Source organism: Pteropus vampyrus, unplaced genomic scaffold (assembly GCF_000151845.1).
Source record: "Pteropus vampyrus isolate Shadow unplaced genomic scaffold, Pvam_2.0 Scaffold347, whole genome shotgun sequence".
NCBI classification, from domain to species: Eukaryota; Metazoa; Chordata; class Mammalia; order Chiroptera; family Pteropodidae; genus Pteropus; species Pteropus vampyrus.
Genome location: NW_011889128.1, coordinates 564665 through 582287, shown reverse-complemented (window position 1 = coordinate 582287; position 17623 = coordinate 564665). Strand labels below are relative to the sequence as shown.

Genomic DNA, 17623 nt, shown 5'->3' with positions numbered 1-17623 from the left:
GAGGTAGCCATCATCATCCCTGTTTTATAGATGAAGGAAGTAAAGCTCAGAAGAGATAAGACCTATCCAAGTTCACACAGCTAGGAAGAGACAAGCCTGGATACTCAGTGCTAGATGCTGAGAGAGAGGTTACTTCACATTACTTGCCTTCTGTGGGTACAGTTCTAGATGCAGCAAGCCTGATTAAAAATGTGGGTACAGGGCACCAGATACATGGGAGTGATGGTGGAAGGACAGTCCCAAATGGGTGGGCATTTAGCCTCACTCAACCTCAAAAAACTATAGCCTGTGCCTCTCCCAGGAACACAGGCAACTCTGAGGAGGAAAGAGAAGAGCCTCACAGCTTGGATACTTCTCTGGGCACAGATCATGTAGTGCTTTAGGAAGGGTTCCTCTGGTTCCTATACACTCTAATTGTTACTGATAGAAATATAATTGTTTGGGTAGCCCTCCCCCATGCTCAGACAAAAAGGTCATGTTCAGTACCCAGTGTTTGGGCACAAATAAATATTCACCTTGTTTTCCTCTATTGAAGCAGAGAAAGAACCTGGGGAACCTGTGAGGAAAGGAACTAAAGAAGGGGAAGGGGCAGATGAAAAACCTTGGGCATTCTGACCCTGCCTAGAAATTCCACAAAGAACTCCCTGAACTCAATGGACAGGTCTCCCGGTCTTTTGCTTTGGTCCTGGCTCCCACTAGCCCTAGCTTCACCTTGTAAAGACAGTTCTATTTCAAAAGGGTTATATACTCCAGACCTCATACAATGGTCTCAAGTTCAAATTCTCAGGCCTTTTGCCAGAACACAGCCTTCTTTATGGTCTTCTCTGGAAGTTAGAACTCTTCCCATTTACCCCACCCCCACTGCATTCCTCACAGGGCATGCCTGGCCTCTAGTCCCATTCCTTTGGTAGTTGTCCTTGGTGTGATTAACTCCATCACACCCTAGGCCTATGAAGGGATCTGGTCAGCAGGTGCCAAAGTTGTCCTACATCTGGAAGCAGCTGGGCCAGTGCTGGACAACTCCTGTCATCCAAAAACTCTCCCTCCAGCTGGCATTCTGTCTCTGGGGCCTCACAGAACAGGCCTAAGCCCTGTTTTTTGGGAAGATTCTTTGAAGGCAGTGACCCCAGCTCTACTGTTCTGACTCCTCTGGCCTGGGGTTCCCTGATCTAGCCCACAAATCAACAGCTCTAGGGGAGCAGAAAAGAGGTTTGCTTAGACATGCTGTTTACCTCAGGGTCCTTGAGGACTGGAATAAAGTCAGAGCTGAAGTTTGGGCTGAAACCAAAGCCAGGTAGTGGAAGACCAGGTGGGAGCTCTGGCTGAAGCTCTTGCCACACTCACCAGTGTGTGTTGGTGCTGCAACTGTCTACAAAATGTTTGCTGCAAAATGTTGGCGCCCATAGAGCTTCTTGCCTGTATGTGAGCTTTGGTGTTTAAGGAGCCTGGAGATGAAGCAGAGGGTTCTGCTTCATTCTGGACAGGCATAGGGCCATTTACCCAAGTGGATGTGCTAGTACTCAGTGAACTGGGAGTGCTCACTAAAGCCATGGCCACACTCAGGATACTTGAAGGGCTCCTCCCCATTGTGGGTGCATTGGTGCCTTAGGCAGTCAGCTGTTGCTGAAGTTCTTGCCACACTCACAGTGTGAACATTGGTGCTTGAGCAGATAAGAACTGCACCAAAGCTGTCACCGCACCAGGCATAGCAGTAGCATTTCTCGCCTGTGTGCGTGCGCTGGTGCTGGATCAGGTTGGAGCTAATGGTCTTACCACACTATGCACAGGTATAGAGTTCTCATACTTGCGCACTCATTGTTTAAACAGGTCTGAGCTGTGGCCAAAAGCCTCCTTGCACTCTGGGCACTTGGGCAGGAGGCCTGAGTGAGAGCAACAGTGTTGATTGAGGTTGGAGCTGAGGCTGAAGCAACAGCCATACTCAGGGTAGGGGTATGGTTTCTTGCCAGTGTGTACCTGGTGGTGCTTAACCAGATCTAAGTGTTAGTGTGGCAGCCTGACTCTGCATGACCATTTACTGCTCGAAAAGTTCGTTCCTGACTGTCCGCCGCTCCCGCCCCCCACCGCCCTTCCAAGGACTCTCCGGCTGACATCAATTTTCTCATTGCTTGCCAATCAATGTCCTTCCTTATATCTGTAGCTGTGTAGGAATGACAAGACTGTATAAAACTGCCTGTTATGTTACAATTGGGGCTCAGCTCCGCTAACAATCTGCTGAACTGGTGCCCACATCAATAAATGCTGCTTCCTGCTTATAGCCTCAGTGTCCCATCTCCCTGTTCCAGAATCCCGCAACATTAGGTCTAGGAGGGCCCTATCCCTACCCCCATAGTGTGAGAACCAGACTTCTCCCTTACTTTTGTGTGGGAACCAGACCTTGCATCTGGGTTGGCAATGCTACAAGCTCTCTTCCCGCTTTACTGGGCTCTCCTTCTTTCTCTGCCAATTTACCCGCCCCAGATATTCCTGCCAAAAGACCCGCCTCAGGCCCCACATAAATTTCAGGTCTCCTCACATTCTGGGCTGACGCCACTTGTGGCTCAGCCATTTTGTCACTCTGCTACAATAAATCTTGCTTAACTCCTTTGGCCTTGTGTGTTCCTCTTTCGGCAAACCTAACACAGAGCGATGTCGGAAGCTTTTGCCACACTCAGGACAGCCGTAGGGCTTTTCACCTGGGTGGCTGCTTTGGTGGTGAATGAGGTCAGTCCACACTCCTGGCACTCAAAGGCTCTGGGGATTGCAGAACAGCTGGTCCTGGCAGGGTCTTCTTCCTCCCCAGATCCTGAGCCTGCCCTACAGATTGGACGGAAATGGAAAGTCCACTACCCCGCACTGCTCTAGGAAACGGCAGCAAATGGTTTCGGTAGGTTTAACCCTCTCATTCACCCTTCTGTGGACGCTGTCAGGAACTTGACACTTTAGGCCTGGCTCGGGGTTCCGAGTACGTCAGCGCTGTCTTCCGTGCTCAGCCACCGCTGGGGGACGGCGAAGCAAGCATGAAGGAAAAGGCGATTGCTTGCTGAGGACACCCTGGATGCAGATTAGCCAAGTCGTCTGGTGCAGCATGATACATGAGACTCCATGGTCGCATGTGTGCGCTCTCCAGAGGCACCAGCCCACTCAGGGTACCCTGAGAGAGCTTCTCATCGACGCTAAGTCAGGCATGTTGAACTTGGCATGGACTACATATCCCAGCATGCACCGCACGCGCCTCCCGAGCTCGAGCAACGATTATACAATCACAACCCTCGAAGTGCTTTCTGCGACTGTGCAGAGTCAGAGTACCGGGATCGAGAACTACAACTTCCGACTTGCTTAGTAACTGCAGCGGCGCTATTTAAAAAGCGTCAGCGAGGAGGTGCTTGGCTACGTCCCTCTCTTCCAGTTCCGCTCCCTTGGATCAGCGGCGAGAGGGGGAGGAGCTTTAGGCCTGAGCCAAGATGGCGACTGCGAAACCAACCCCCACGGACTCGCTCTCGTTCTGCCTCGCGCAGCTCACAGCGGCGGCCGGGGAGGGTCTAGGTGGGGGAAAGGACACAGCTACCAACGAGACACCCTTGGGGCGTGCGCTCTTAGCCCTCCGCACGCGCCACGTCAAGGCAGCGGGTGGAATCGAGCGCTTCCGGGCACGCGGCGGGCTCCGCCCCCTTCTCGCGCTGCTACGGCGAGCGTCTGCAGCGGGTCCCGCCCCGTCCCAGGTTTGCCCCGGCTCCACCCCTTTGTCGGTCCAGTCAGCGGCTTCTGCTGGCCCCGCCCCCTCGTCGGACTCCTCCCCCTCCATTGCGTCCTCGTCGTCGCCCTCGCCGCCAGCGCGCCTGCGCAAGACCCTGGACTTGGCGCTCAGCATCTTAGCCAACTGCTGTACGGAAGGGGCGTGCCGGGCTGAAGTGCGCAGACTCGGAGGCATTCTCCCTTTGGGTAAGTGCTCCGCCCTTATTTCCTAGAAGGATTCCAAGCATGCCTCCCTTCTTGTTTCCTACTGGGCGGTATTTTGAGTTCTTTGTGTTGTATTCTTGAAAAACGTGCTTTATGATGGCGCAACGCCCCCATCTCAAGCCTTCACGCCACATTACCTTACGGCTCTGTTTACAGATTACATCCGAGCCCTCTTAGATCAGATCAATACAGTCATTGCTTGGGTATTGATTGTCTGGCACCTTCCTCGCATCTGGGCTGGTGAAGCCAGAGGGTTATTTGGTGACTTTTAGATGATTTTCATCCTCCATTTATGAGGTTCACAGCAGACAATGTCTTCTGAATGTCCGGTCCTATGCAGGGCTCTCATTTGATTAGCCAGATGTCCGACAGTGTAGTGTTCCACAAAGTGGGCTCTGCAGAAAGCTGTACTCCGAGGCTAGAATGCCTTGTTGTAAAATGGTATAATAATAGCTACGTCTCAAAATTGGGAATTGAGAGAAAATGAAATACAAATATAGAACTCAGATACTGTTAAGCATGAGCTGGGTACTTCGAGTTATTAAAAACTGTAAGAACAAATCCTAACAAGATAGCAAGCGTTTGTTTTATCAGCTAGATTGTGCCTCCTAGTGGCAGCATTGTGAACACAGTTTACACAGAGCCTGTCTGAAATGCCAGTTTTGACAAAATCTTAACTTTTTGGATAAAATGAAACAATATATTTCAAATTTGCATAAAATGCATTTGGACCAAAATGTGTTCGACAAGGGGCCTGGCACATTAATAAGTTCTCAATTATAGGTTTTGTTATTAGTTTTTAACCCCCATCATTCAATTATTATTCTGTGTTTTAAATATCTCCTGAATCCATCCACTTCTATCCCTCTTCCATCATATGCCCAGAGACTTGTTCCCATGTGCTAGGCTGTGCTGCTAGCTGACTTGGTTCAAGCCATTGTCCTTTCTCACCTGGACTATTGCAACAGCCTTTTTGCTGCTTCCCTTACCTTGTTCTTTTTCTGCTGTAATCCATTTTCCCCCAGCTGCCAGAGTCTATCATGACATTCCTATTCTTCAAGCCCTATATGGCTCCCAGTGCCCCCACATTCAAGCCCTGATTCCTTGGCTTGACATTTGAGGCCTTTCATGAGGTCATAGCAGACACTGGATCTCACCTCTGGGACCTTGCAAAGGCTGCTTCCAAACCTGAAATTCCCTGTAACAGCCCCATCCATCATCCTTCTAGTATATACATATCTATTTAACCTTTCAGACCCAGCAAGTGTTAGCTTCTTCCGGAGGCTTCCCCTGACCCTCTCAGGCCACATTCTTGAGGTGAATAATGAGAGAGACAAGAAGGGGTAGAACCTTCAAGAGGCCAAACTCTCTTGCAGTGACGATTCTGCAGTATGTGAAGACAGACAGCATCCAGAACCGAACAGCTCGTGCTCTGGGCAACTTAGCCATGGAACCTGAGAGCTGTGACAACATCCATTCTGCTGGTGAGATGGTTATGAGAGTGGAGTTAGCTAGGGCTTGGGGTAGGAAAGAGGCTTGGGTGTCTGTTTTTGCTCATTCTGTCCTCCCCTTTTCTCTCCAGGTGCTGTTCCCCTGCTTGTTGAGAGCTTGATGGCCTGCCAGGACTCACAGTGCCTGCAGAGTGTGGTTCGTGCCCTCCGCAACCTGGCAGACTCACCCCAGCACCGCCTGGCCCTGGCACAGCAGGGAGCAGTGCGCCCACTGGCTGAGCTTCTGGCTGCTGCCCCAGACCCTGAACTGACCTTGGCCTTAGTCCGTGCCCTCCTAGAGTTGAGTCGAGGCTGCTCCCGGGCCTGTGCTGAGCAACTAAGTTTGGGTGGGGGACTAGGCCCACTGGTCAGCCTGGCCTCCCACCCCAAAAAGGCAGTACGCGAGGCAAGTATCCTGATCCTTGCCAACCTGTGTGCCCAGGGCCTGGTACGGCCTGCACTGGGCAATGCTGGTGGTGTGGAGGTGTTACTGGGTGAACTCCAGCGGCGCCGGGGTCCCAGTGGGGCTGGCCTAGCCTCCCAGCAACCCCTAGTGAGGGCTGTGTGTCTGCTGTGCCGGGAGGCCATCAACAGGGCCCGGCTGCGGGATGCTGGTGGTTTGGAGCTGCTGATGGGCCTGTTGCGGGACCCTTGTGCCAGTGCCTGGCACCCTCGTGTTGTGGCTGCCCTCGTGGGCTTCCTCTATGATACAGGGGCCCTGGGCCGGCTGCAGGTTCTGGGACTTGTACCTCTCTTGGCTGGGCAGCTGTGTGGTGAGGCCGGTGATGAGGAGGAAGAAGGAAGAGAAGCTGCTTCCTGGGACTTTCCTGAGGAGCAGACCCCTGAGCGGGTAGAGGCTGGTAGTTTCCGAAGCCTCAGGTGAGTCCCCACCTCAGGCTTTGGGATGGAGGTTTCCGTCTACTCTGGCTCTCTTCTCTACCCTTACCCCCAGTCTGTCTCAGTAAGACTTTTATTGACTCTAACTCCTCATTCCTTGTTTTTCCCAGACGTGACCACTTTCCATGTTCCCATTAAACACATCTCTCCCCTGGGTCCACTTTTGACCTTGGCTTCACCCTAGCACCTCTGAACTTAGGGCTCAGACAGGTTCACTGGAAGGTAATATGTAGACTGGTGGTGATAGGTTCTGGAGTCTTAAGTTCTTATTCTCGTACTACATACAAGCTAAGTTATCATGGGAAAGTTAACTTCACTGAGCCGCTAATTCTTGTATGTAAAATGGAGGATAATATATACCCACCCTTTAGAGTTTTTATAAAGATTAAATGAGAGTACATTGCACCTTATGTGACACTAAACAGCACTTAATGAACATCATCCATCTTGTGAACTCTCTGACTTCATCTCCTGCCACTCTCCCTGGTGCCCACTACACTCTTGCACACTAGCCTCATAGCTAGTTTTTGAACATGACAGGTAAGTACCATTTCAGGGGCTCTTCGGTTGCTGTAGGCACTCTTCCTCCTATATGCCTTGTTTAATCTTATCTTCTCAGTGAGAGCTACCATCACCAGTGCATTTAAAATGTTAGCTTTTCCCTCCCCTGGTTCTTTTCTATTCCCTTTTGTTTTTCTCCATATGTACCACTTCACTAACTCCACATTAACATACTCTGTGGGTTCTTTATATGTTTTATTGCTTGTTTCTCCTTATTAGAATATAAACTCTAGGAGGATAGGAAGTTTTGTTTTGTTCATAGCTTCTCCCCAGCATCTAAAATGGGGCTTGGCATATAACAGGCATTAGTAATTGCTGAATGATTTGGGATCATTCCATCTCCCTTGGCTCTGAGTTCAGTCTCCCCATTCTCCCCTCTGCAGGTCATGGCTGATATCTGAGGGCTATGCCGCAGGCCCAGGAGACATCTCCCCAGACTGGTCCCCAGAGCGCTGTCCTCCGCTTCCACCACCTGAGCCAGCCGAGCCAGCTAGCCCCACCCGGGGTACAGCCTTGCTTCGGACGCCTCGTGCACTGCGCACACCAGGGCCAGGCCGCAGTCCTGCCACCACTGAGGAGCCTTGGGGCCGCGAGGGGCCAGCACTGCTGCTGCTGTCGCGCTTCTCCCAGGCTCCCGACCCCAGTGGGGCGCTGGTGACTGGCCCAGCCCTGTGTGGCCTACTGGCCTATGTGACTGGCGCACCGGGCCCACCGAACCCACGTGCACTTCGTATCCTGGCGCGCCTCACCTGCAACCCAGCTTGCCTTGAGGCCTTCGTTCGCAGCTATGGTGCTGCGTTGCTGCGAGCCTGGCTGGTGCTTGGTGTAGCCCCAGATGACTGGCCCATACTGCGTGCCCGGCCCCTCAGTCGCCGCAGCCAGCACCAGCACCAGCACCGGGAGCTGGGTGTGTCCCTGTGCCTCTCCACTCCATCCTTCACTTTTGCCTTTCGTGAGCCTAGAACCTCACCTTACCACTCAGCCTTCTCTCACTGCTCCCCTAGCCCACCATCCAAACAACCTCAGCCTCTAGGAATATGGAAGAGAGCTCTATCCTGCTTCACTATCCCAGCATGCAGAGTTCTGCTCCATCCTCTGCCCAAGCCTTGGGGCCCAGCTTAACCCCAGCAACTTAGAATTGTGCCTGTCTGCATTTTCTTACCCAGTCTACTCTTGGTTCAGCATTGTTTTGACTACTTCCCTACTGGGCACACTGACTCATGAACCCAGGCTCAAGCACCATGTCCTTTTAGACCCTACCACCATTTCCAACATTGCCCTGCCTTCTATGCCCTGTTTCCATCCTTGAGGGCCCTGACACATTCCCTGACCATTCTACTTCCTGTTCTTGGCCTTGACCTCCAATTCCTAGCACCGGGACCTCATCTCTACAGGGCCTGTGGTCATCCTCTTTTCCTGTGCCCTGATTTTTTGCCCTGAGGTTTTGCCTTCTTTTCAGGGGTCCAGAGGCTTGTCTTGCCCATCCCACCCCAATCTTGGATACCAGTTCCCAACCTGATCTCCTCTGCCCATCCTTGCAGGTGAGATGCTGCTGCAGAACCTGTCTGTGCAGGCTGAATCGCCCTTTGGTGTGGGTGCCCTCACGCACTTGCTGCTCTCTGGGAGCCCTGAGGACCGTGTGGCCTGCGCACTGACCCTGCCCTTCATCTGTCGGTGAGGGGGATGTGGGTGCCTTTTAGGGGTCAGGGGAGCAAGGTTGCTATTCCCCAGTCCCACCCTTTTGCACCTTTCGAAGAATTCTCTTTCTCCCTAAAGGAAGCCCTCTCTGTGGCGCCGACTACTTCTGGACCAGGGTGGCCTCCGTCTCCTCCTCTCGGCACTAACTCAGCCAGCTCCACATCCACTCTTCCTCTTCTTTGCTGCGGATTCCCTTTCCTGCCTTCAAGGCCTGGTGTCTCCCACAAGGAGCCTCGCCTTCCCACCTGCAATCCCCTTGGACCTAGACCTGCCCTCCCCTTGCCTCTATGAACCTCTGCTGGGCCCAGCCCCCATCCCAGACCCTGATCTGCACTTCCTACTAGACTCAGGCCTACGGCTCCCTGCCCAGCGAGCTGCCTCATCTACTGCCTCCCCTTTCTTCCGGGCTCTGCTAGCTGGCAACTTCGCTGAAGCCCAGATGGACCTAGTACCACTTCGAGGCCTATCACCCAGTGCAGCCTGGCCTGTTCTGCATCACTTGCATGGCTGCCGGGGCTGTGGGGCATCCCTGGGCCCCATTCCCCCGCCAGGCCAGCCCCTGCTGGGCTCCGAGGCTGAGGAGGCACTGGAAGCTGCTGGCCGTTTCCTGCTGCCTGGGCTGGAGGAAGAGCTGGAAGAGGCTGTGGGCCATATCCACCTGGGACCTCAGTGTAGTCCAGAGTCAGTGGGTGAAGTATTCCGCCTGGGCCGGCCACGGCTAGCTGCCCACTGTGCCCGCTGGACACTGGGGCCAGGGCAGTGCCCACGGAAGCGGGCCTTGGCCCTGGTGGGGCTTGTGGAGGCAGCAGGTGAGGAGGCAGGTCCCCTGACCGAAGCTTTACTGACTGTGGTAATGGGGATTGAACAGGGGGGCAAGAGTCCAAGCCTAGACTATTAATATCTCCTCGGAGGGGACCCAAGGATGCGTTGACTATGAAGAAGGCCTCCCTCAGAATGGCACGGGAAGAAGTCTGAGCAGAAGGAGTCACCTCTGAAGACTGATGAGAGGATGGAACTAGACCCCAGGATGGTGGACTGAAGACTCAGGAGTAAGAAGCCAAGGCAAGGGTCTGGGCATGAGGCCCATGAGATGGAGAAGGGCCCAGGGCCCCAGGCCCCTGGCCTGGCCTACCCTTCTGGAATTGAGATTAAAACTTTGAAATTGGATATCTCTTATATAGTGTCTCTGCATACTTTCCTGTGAGAATCTTCTCACCTGTTCACTCATCAAGCAGGGTCCTGTCCAGGTTTCTGTGTCTCAATACAGGACACCCTTGGCATGTAGGAGTTTAATAAGCAATTCCTGGAGACCTGGGATAGGGTAGAGTTCCCAGGCTTCTCCCTAGGATGTGGTTTTGGGCCCCAAGGGAAGCCTACTTCCTGCTTACAGCCACTCAGCCGGACATGCAGACCTTGGTCAGGGCTGAGGACTGTGCTGAGGGAATGCTATGTGTGGCAATGTATGTCCAAGGCCTTGGCATTTTTTCTGAGTGTCCATCACCATCCATCTAGGGCCTTCAGCCTCTCGGTTCATTTTCATCTCTTGGGCCAAGTGTCCTGATGTTTGCCTGAAGGAAAACCTGCTATGTTCCTGGAGTCCCTGAGGCCATTTTAGTCATCATGCCCAGAGAGAGCCAAAGCCTTGGGCTGGTATTGAGGTGAGGGCAGGGCTCATGTTGCTTTGATCTCCAAGGCAGGGTCTCTATCACTTGGCTCCCAGATCGCTGATCATGCAGGTGGCACCCTGACTTTGAGGAGGGTACCTTTACTGGGTCTGCCAGTTGGCCTCTGGGGAGCTTAAGTTGACACTGCTGTCTCTGTGCCTCTGTTTGTCCAGATCTTTGTTTATTAGGCTGTACATTAGAACTATCCAGAGAACTTTTTAAAGATATTTAAAAATACTGATGCTCGAGCCCTTTTTAGTTGAATTAGACTGAGGGAAGGGTGTCCTGGGCATCAGTATTTTTTTAAAAACCCACCTCCTCCCTGCTTATTCTTATTTGCTGTTTTTTTTTCCTTCGGTTTAATTAACATGGCCTATTGCCTTACAGGAAAAATACAAAATTAAGATCAATTCTTGTAAGGATTTCAGTTCAACAGGGGTATATTATAAGAGATAGTATTAACAAATATAACTATACAGTTGAGAATCATCTATGCGGTATGATTCTTATTTTTCTGAAATGTAATCTTAAAACAGGGTTGTACTCTATGCTAGTCTTGTTAGCCTTGTTTTAAGCATTTGCTCCACTGTACAACAGAACATATTTACTTCAGTTCCACATAAAAAAAATGTGTGCTGTAAGAAAATTTACATTTTAATTTAAAAATTATACATATAAATTAAAGCCTGTGTTAAATATTTAATACTCTCCACCTAACAAACCATTTTGTATGAAATGATTTATAATGATGCTTTGTTGTACACAGTTTCAGTAGCAGATGAAATGTAAATGCAATGAGAGTATATCCATTTTCTCATGGCATGGTGGTCAGCACATTGGCTTATGTGGCTAGCTAAGTCCTTAGGGTCAAAATACTCATGTCTGGACTCAGATCTGGGTTGAGACCCACAGTCCAGTGGCTACAGCACTATTGTGTCTGTCTATACCCATCTACAGAGTATCCAGAGTATCTTCATTTCTCAGAATCTGAGTTCAGGAAAGCCCTCTTGTTCCTTTATGGCAGGCTGGAGTGTCTTCCTTGCTTTCTTCTCCATGTTCATCAGTATTTGGGAAGAGGCTCTTTTGGAACAGCTCTGGGCCACCTCAGTGTTGGAGAAGGGCTTTGTCTTGAAGGCTGGCTGAAGTCTGGCTGCCTTGGAGTGTTTTCTGAGTCTGCATGGGGCTTGTGCCTGGATTTCAGTTTAACTGTTATGTTTCCAAGTCTTAGAGAGAAGGTCCTGGTTTAGAGTCTGTGGAAGGGTTCATTGTGTCTGTCTCTGTCTCTGAGAGATTTCTTTATACCTAGTATATGTGCCTTTTGGGATCTCTGTTTATGTTGTTGTTTGTCAGGGTCCCTAGGGAAAGGTCTCTGAACCTGGCATCAGACTGACTGATCCTTAAAACATCATTCCTGCCTCCGATCTCAAAATTCTGTCTGGATCAAGCCTCTTAGGAAAGTCCCGGGTGGGAGTGGGGCTCTGTCTGAGACTCAGGATGCCAGCTTTGAGAGGTGTTTGCTTGGGGGGGTCTCAGTCTGTATCTGAGAGTCTCACTGGGCAGAAGATCTCCGGCATGATCTGAAAGAGCCACTTCTCTGACATTGGCTGTGGCTGCCTGGGGCTCCCTGCAGCCAAGGCCAAGGCTGGGGTGTGGTCGAAGGCGGGCTGGGCCTGTGTGGGCTGGGCCCTCCCTCCCTTACACACCCCCACCTCGGGTTCTCCCGTTCGATGCTCCCTACTCCCCGCAATTTACCTCCAGCCCCATCCCAACTGGTCCCGGCTTCCTTACATGGTCACGGCTGGGCCTCCAGCTCCCGGACGTTCCCCCCCCCTCGCCGCCCCCACCCCACCGGACACGGTCCCCGCCCTGCTCGCCCAGCGTGGTCTGCCTGTGCCCCGCCATGGAGGACCTGGGTGAGTGGGGCCCGAGTTCCCTTGTCCCCAGCTCCTCACTATTCTCTGGACCTACTTCCCTATACTGGACTCCCTCGCGATCCTTGCATCTCCCCATCCCTGTCTCCTCTCTTCTCACTCCTGGTCTATCTGCCCGCGCCTTCTTTCCGACTCCATGTCCTCCTTCCTGCCTCTCTCTTCCTGCCTTTCCCGAGCCAGCCGCTCCCTCCCTTCTTCCCTCGCTCTGCTCCTCCATCACTGGCTGTGGACAGATGAGCAAGGAGGTGCGGCTGCTTTGGGCGCCTGGGCTCAGGGGCTCTGGGATGGTAGAGGTTAAAGGGATCTTGGGTCCAGGAACTGGGAAAGTAGACAGGAAAGGAGGCTTTGACATTAAGTTCTGGAGAAGGGCTGTGGGGTTTGGGGAAGGAAAGTATTAAGGGCACCTAAGTGTGGTAGGGGTCAGGTAGATATTAGCGTGAGCTTAAGGCTTCTACCACCATGCTCAGAGAGGAAGAGTAAAGGGCCAGGGACTTCTAAGTTCTGGAAGGGAAAAGGTTCAAAAGATCCTAATTTGGGGACGGGGACAGGGGCGGGTGAGTGGGTGTTGGTGTCTGGGCAAGAAGAAGACCCAGGCATTTTGTCCTCTCTGTCTGTTGGAACTTGGGCTATAAGACTATGCCCTCCAACTGAGGGACAGAAGGGGTTCCAGCATGCTGCAATAAGGGGTGCTGCTCAGCAGAGGCAAAGGGTATTACACTGTGGGGAATAAGCCAATCATAAAGCAGGTCCCTGTAGACTCACTAATGAGGTACATAGGGTGGGACCCAGTAGGGTCTGGAGGTGGGCCAGAGCCAAGTGGGCCTGTTCAGGTGTGGGGGGCAGAAGGGGGGCGGGGAGAGGGGAGGGGAGAGGAGGAATTACTGGGCATGGCAAAAAGAGCGTCCAGTCAGAAAGCTGGGTGCTAGGCATATAGCCAACTGAACAATTTGGGATGGAGCCAGCTTTGGCTCCAGTAAAGAGCTAATTCTGACTGCATTAGGGAAGATTTGGAAAATAAAAAAGTGGATGGGTTTGTGCCTGACTCTCAGGATGAGCCATTTGGGATGTTCTAGTCATAAACATTTCTTGCTGCCCTCCACTTCTCTGCCTTGGTCTGGCCTTGTGTTTCTTTCTGATTCCTGACCCAGGCTCTTAATACTGGCTTCCATCCTCCCCGAATACTGCCCACTTAAAACCCTGTCTCTACCCTAACCTTGACCTTTCAACCTCTCACCCTGATGGCCTCTCCCTACAGATGCCCTGCTGTCTGACCTGGAAACCACCACCTCACACATGCCAAGGTCAGGAGCTCCAAAAGAGCGGACCCCAGAGCCCCTCGCATCTCCCCTGTCCTATGGCCAGCCACAGGTGAGATCAGATGCTGTGTACCGGGGCAACCACTAAGGCCAGTCTTGGCCAGGGCTAGGGGAATCTAGGCTTAAGTAAGGCAAAGTACAGATCTATTATCCTATACATGAGTCCTTCTCTCTGTAGATGGGGCTGGGGGAGTCTTCAGGAGCCTCTGAGGACAAGGACCATCTGTACAGGTAAGGGACGTGGGAACTAGGGGTTGGGGAAGCCAATCGAGAAGAGGCTTGGAATCCCCACCCCTGAACCTCAGCTCCCACCCTGTTTCCCAGTACGGTATGCAAGCCTCGGTCCCCCAAGCCTGCGGCCCCTGCGGCCCCTCCATTCTCCTCTTCCAGCGGTGTCTTGGGCACGGGGCTCTGTGAGCTAGACCGGTTGCTTCAGGAACTTAATGCTACTCAGTTCAACATCACAGGTACCAAGGTTACTGAGATAGGCCTTGATGGGATGGGGTATAGTCCTTAATTAAGGGGTGTAGATTTCTCAGAGTAGAAGCTAAAAGGACACAAAGCCTTAAGTGGGAGGGTGGGTAGAGCATGGCCCTATGTCCAGTGCCCTTTTGTCCTCTCTGCAGATGAAATAATGTCTCAGTTCCCATCTAGCAAGGAGACTGCAGGGGAGCTGAAGGAGGACCAATCTGAGGACAAGAAACGGCCCAGCCTGTGAGTTTGGTATAGTTGGCAGGGCTGGGAGAGAGGTGATTGGTCTTGGATGCCTGAGTTACTGGAGTGAGCATTACTCTGGGAGGCTCTGAGCTGATACAAGTAGTGTTCTTCACAGCCCTTCTAGCCCATCCCCTGTTCTCCCAAAGACTTCAGCCACCTCGGCTACCCTAGAGCTGGATAGATTGATGGCCTCACTCTCTGACTTCCGAGTCCAGAACCACGTGAGTCAGGCAAGGGGATGGACCAGTGTGAATTTGTGGCTCCTCAACCCATTTTAGACCTTTCCATATCTGCTGACTCAACTCACATGTTCTCCCTGCTGCAGCTTCCAGCTTCTGGGCCAACCCAGCCACCAGTGCCAAGTTCCACGAATGAGGGCTCCCCATCCCCACCAGGGCCTACTGGCAAGGGCAGCCTAGACACCATGCTGGGGCTGCTGCAGTCCGACCTAACCCGCCGTGGCATTCCCACCCAGGCAAAGGGCCTCTGTGGCTCCTGCAATAAACATATTGCTGGACAAGTAAGTGGAGCCATGTAAATAGGGAGGTAGAGATCCACAGACCCATCTTCACTGAGAGCTAGCCTTTGTGCTGTTCCCTTTTAATAAATAATTCTGGAAAGTGGGTATTATTGTTATTCATATTTTATGGATGAGGAAACTGAGTCACACAGCAAATAAGTGGCAGAGTGAGAATTCCAACCCAGTTACCATTTATTGTGGTTCTCCCTATGTGCCAGGCACTGTGCTACTAGCTTCTCTATAATCCCCATCTCATTTAATCTTTACAAAAGCCTAGTTTGCTCCACCCACCACAAGACTGCTTTTCCTCCACCAGAGTCTAGTTTGGGAGCTCTGGTTCTTGGTTTATTGACCGAGCAGATATTATTGACAATTGTGCCCAGTGGTTGACCTAGATCCTCTTGATAGATAAAGTGCCCTACTCCCATCCCAGAATTTCCAATCTCAGCAAAGCAAGGTGGCATTATGACTTTCTTGGGCCCTAGGCACTTTTGCCTTTGTGAGTCTCTTCCTCCATTAAAAAAATATATATTAAAATTGTATTTTATGACTGTGTTAGTATAAAGATGAATACATTATATATGAAATCATTTTTTCTAGCTCATTTTTTTCTCCTGATTTTAAAAGAAATTACAACATTTTTAGGCCCCTAAAAGTATTGTGGGCACTGTGCTGGAAAACCTGGGTTGAATCTCCATCACTTACAGACTGAGTGATTTGAACAGTAAATTTTTCATCCTGATCTCTCAGAGATGAGACTTGAAAAGTGCCATGTAAACCTTAGCTCACTGGGCACACGGTAGTCCTAGGGCCACTCTGACCTGGGCCTCACTCCTAACTCCCAGGTGGTGACAGCGCTGGGGCGTGCTTGGCACCCTGAGCACTTCGTTTGTAGTGGCTGTTCCGTTGCCCTGGGAGGCAGCAGCTTCTTCGAGAAGGATGGAGCCCCCTTCTGCCCTGAGTGCTACTTCCAGCGCTTCTCCCCACGATGTGGCCTCTGCAATCAACCCATCAGACATGTGAGCCCTGCCTGGCCCACAAACCCCAGTACTGTGTTACCCAAGGAATCTGTGAGATGGGCTTGATCTACTCATGGTCCCTTGCCTCCAGCCCTGCCTCTTGGCCTCATCCATGGCCCTTTGGACTCCTCCTTCTCTCTTTGACTCCCGAGCTACTCCTCAGGTCTCCAGCACCTCAAACTCATACTTCAACCCACTCACCTAGGTTGAATTGTAGGAAAGGAAGGAAAGAAGGGGTGGAAGGTCACACTGAGTATCCACTTTCATTCCTCACAGAAGATGGTTACTGCCTTGGGCACTCACTGGCACCCAGAGCACTTCTGTTGCGTCAGTTGCGGGGAGCCCTTCGGAGATGAGGGTGAGCTTGATTCCTACTTTGAAAGCCATAGGTCCGCTGGACTTCCTACCTTGCCCCACTTTGGCTCAGCCTGCTATTGACCTCCTTAGTCCTTGATGCTATGAATTTTCTCCTGCTCTCTTCTGGCCCTAACTCCCACCCGTGAGTTCCCATCCCATCCCCTCCCGCTCTGTCCCTATCCTATACCCTGTCCCTCCCGTAACTGCTCACTCTGACTGCCCCTCCTCTGGCCCCACAGTCTCCCACCTTGTAGGTCTCCAGTGCGGCCCTGCACGCTTTTTTTCCACCCACTTCGTTTCTGCCCCTAGGTTTCCATGAGCGCGAGGGCCGCCCGTACTGCCGCCAGGACTTCCTGCAGCTGTTCGCTCCACGCTGCCAGGGCTGCCAAGGCCCCATCCTGGATAACTACATTTCGGCGCTCAGTGCACTCTGGCACCCAGACTGTTTCGTCTGCAGGGTGCGCTCTGTGGGGGCGGGGCCTGGGGGATGAGTCATTTGCGGGGGTGGGACTAGGAACCCAAGGTGGGCGGATTATCCCGGACAGAGTGCTCCTGACAGCAAGGCTTCACAGCTGGGGTGGGACTGCGGGAGTCATAGGAGAAAGAAGGTTATTTAGCTCATAAAGAAGGTTATTTAGCTCATAAAGTGGGTCGGGGCGGGGAGGGGGGGGGTGGTTTGGAGGCTGACCCATCCTGTCATGGTGGCCCTTCCCCAGGAATGCTTCGCGCCCTTCTCAGCAGGCAGCTTTTTCGAGCACGAGGGCCGCCCGCTGTGCGAGAACCATTTCCACGAGAGGCGTGGTTCGCTGTGCGCTACATGTGGCCTCCCTGTGACCGGCCGCTGTGTCTCAGCCCTGGGCCGTCGCTTCCACCCGGACCACTTTACCTGCACCTTCTGCCTGCGCGCGCTCACCAAGGGCTCCTTCCAAGAGCGTGCCGGCAAGCCGTACTGCCAGCCCTGCTTCCTCAAGCTCTTCGGCTGACTGCCTGCGAGGGCTCGCCCCACCCCTCCCCAGTGGGGGTGGGACCACGGCCCCAGAGACCCCGCCCTGACCCAAGAGATCTCCCTCTCCAGACTCTAAGGCCTTGCTCTTTGAGCTTGGGGCTCTCCTCAGCCCCGCCCTGTGAGGCCCCTCCCTCTGGAGAGATCTGCTCCTGAGGTTCCTTATTCTAAATTCTCAGTGGGCAAGTTCCAAAAAGGCCCGGCCAATCCCAAGGCCACATGCCCCCAGTGTGGGTTGTACACTGATGAGCAGCACGTGAGTCCTTCACTTTATTCCCACCCTTGAGGTAGCCCCCTGACTGCAGGAGGGCCCTTGCAGTTCCAATTGAAGAAGTCAGGCCAGGATGTGCCCTCCCCGCTCCTTCACTGCTCTGTGCACTTTTTTCTACCTGCATAAACACATAGTCCGTTTCACACTGGTGCTGTGTCTCTTCACTGGAGAGCCTTGTTGTGACACCCATACTTTGTGCGGTTCTTTTCTGTAGCAGGTCCG

The 17623-nt window shown here is 52.5% G+C and overlaps 2 protein-coding genes across 9 annotated transcripts; both read left to right on the top strand.

Moving 5' to 3' along the window:
• The first annotated feature begins 3346 nt into the window (after positions 1-3346).
• ARMC5 (armadillo repeat containing 5) lies at positions 3347-9779 on the top strand. Its single transcript, XM_011378581.2, has 6 exons — positions 3347-3939; positions 5334-5441; positions 5540-6326; positions 7289-7812; positions 8447-8579; positions 8682-9779. The coding sequence occupies exons 1-6, from the start codon at positions 3462-3464 to the stop codon at positions 9499-9501; spliced, it is 2850 nt and encodes a 949-aa protein (XP_011376883.1). The 5' UTR covers positions 3347-3461; the 3' UTR covers positions 9502-9779.
• Positions 9780-11986: 2207 nt separating this feature from the next.
• TGFB1I1 (transforming growth factor beta 1 induced transcript 1) lies at positions 11987-17544 on the top strand. 8 transcript variants are annotated; one of them, XM_011378574.2, is made up of 11 exons: positions 11987-12180; positions 13454-13566; positions 13693-13745; positions 13839-13981; positions 14141-14228; positions 14347-14452; positions 14557-14751; positions 15597-15770; positions 16047-16128; positions 16437-16585; positions 16844-17544. In XM_011378574.2, exons 1-11 carry the CDS (start codon positions 12168-12170, stop codon positions 17108-17110), a joined length of 1383 nt encoding a protein of 460 aa, XP_011376876.1. In that variant the 5' UTR covers positions 11987-12167; the 3' UTR covers positions 17111-17544. The 8 variants fall into 8 exon arrangements, with proteins under 8 accessions (XP_011376876.1, XP_023378171.1, XP_023378174.1 ...); XM_023522403.1 differs by lacking the exon at positions 11987-12180 and adding an exon at positions 12196-12443; XM_023522406.1 differs by lacking the exon at positions 11987-12180 and adding an exon at positions 12196-12443 and having other exon boundaries at positions 16869-17109.
• The last annotated feature ends 79 nt before the right edge of the window (positions 17545-17623 follow it).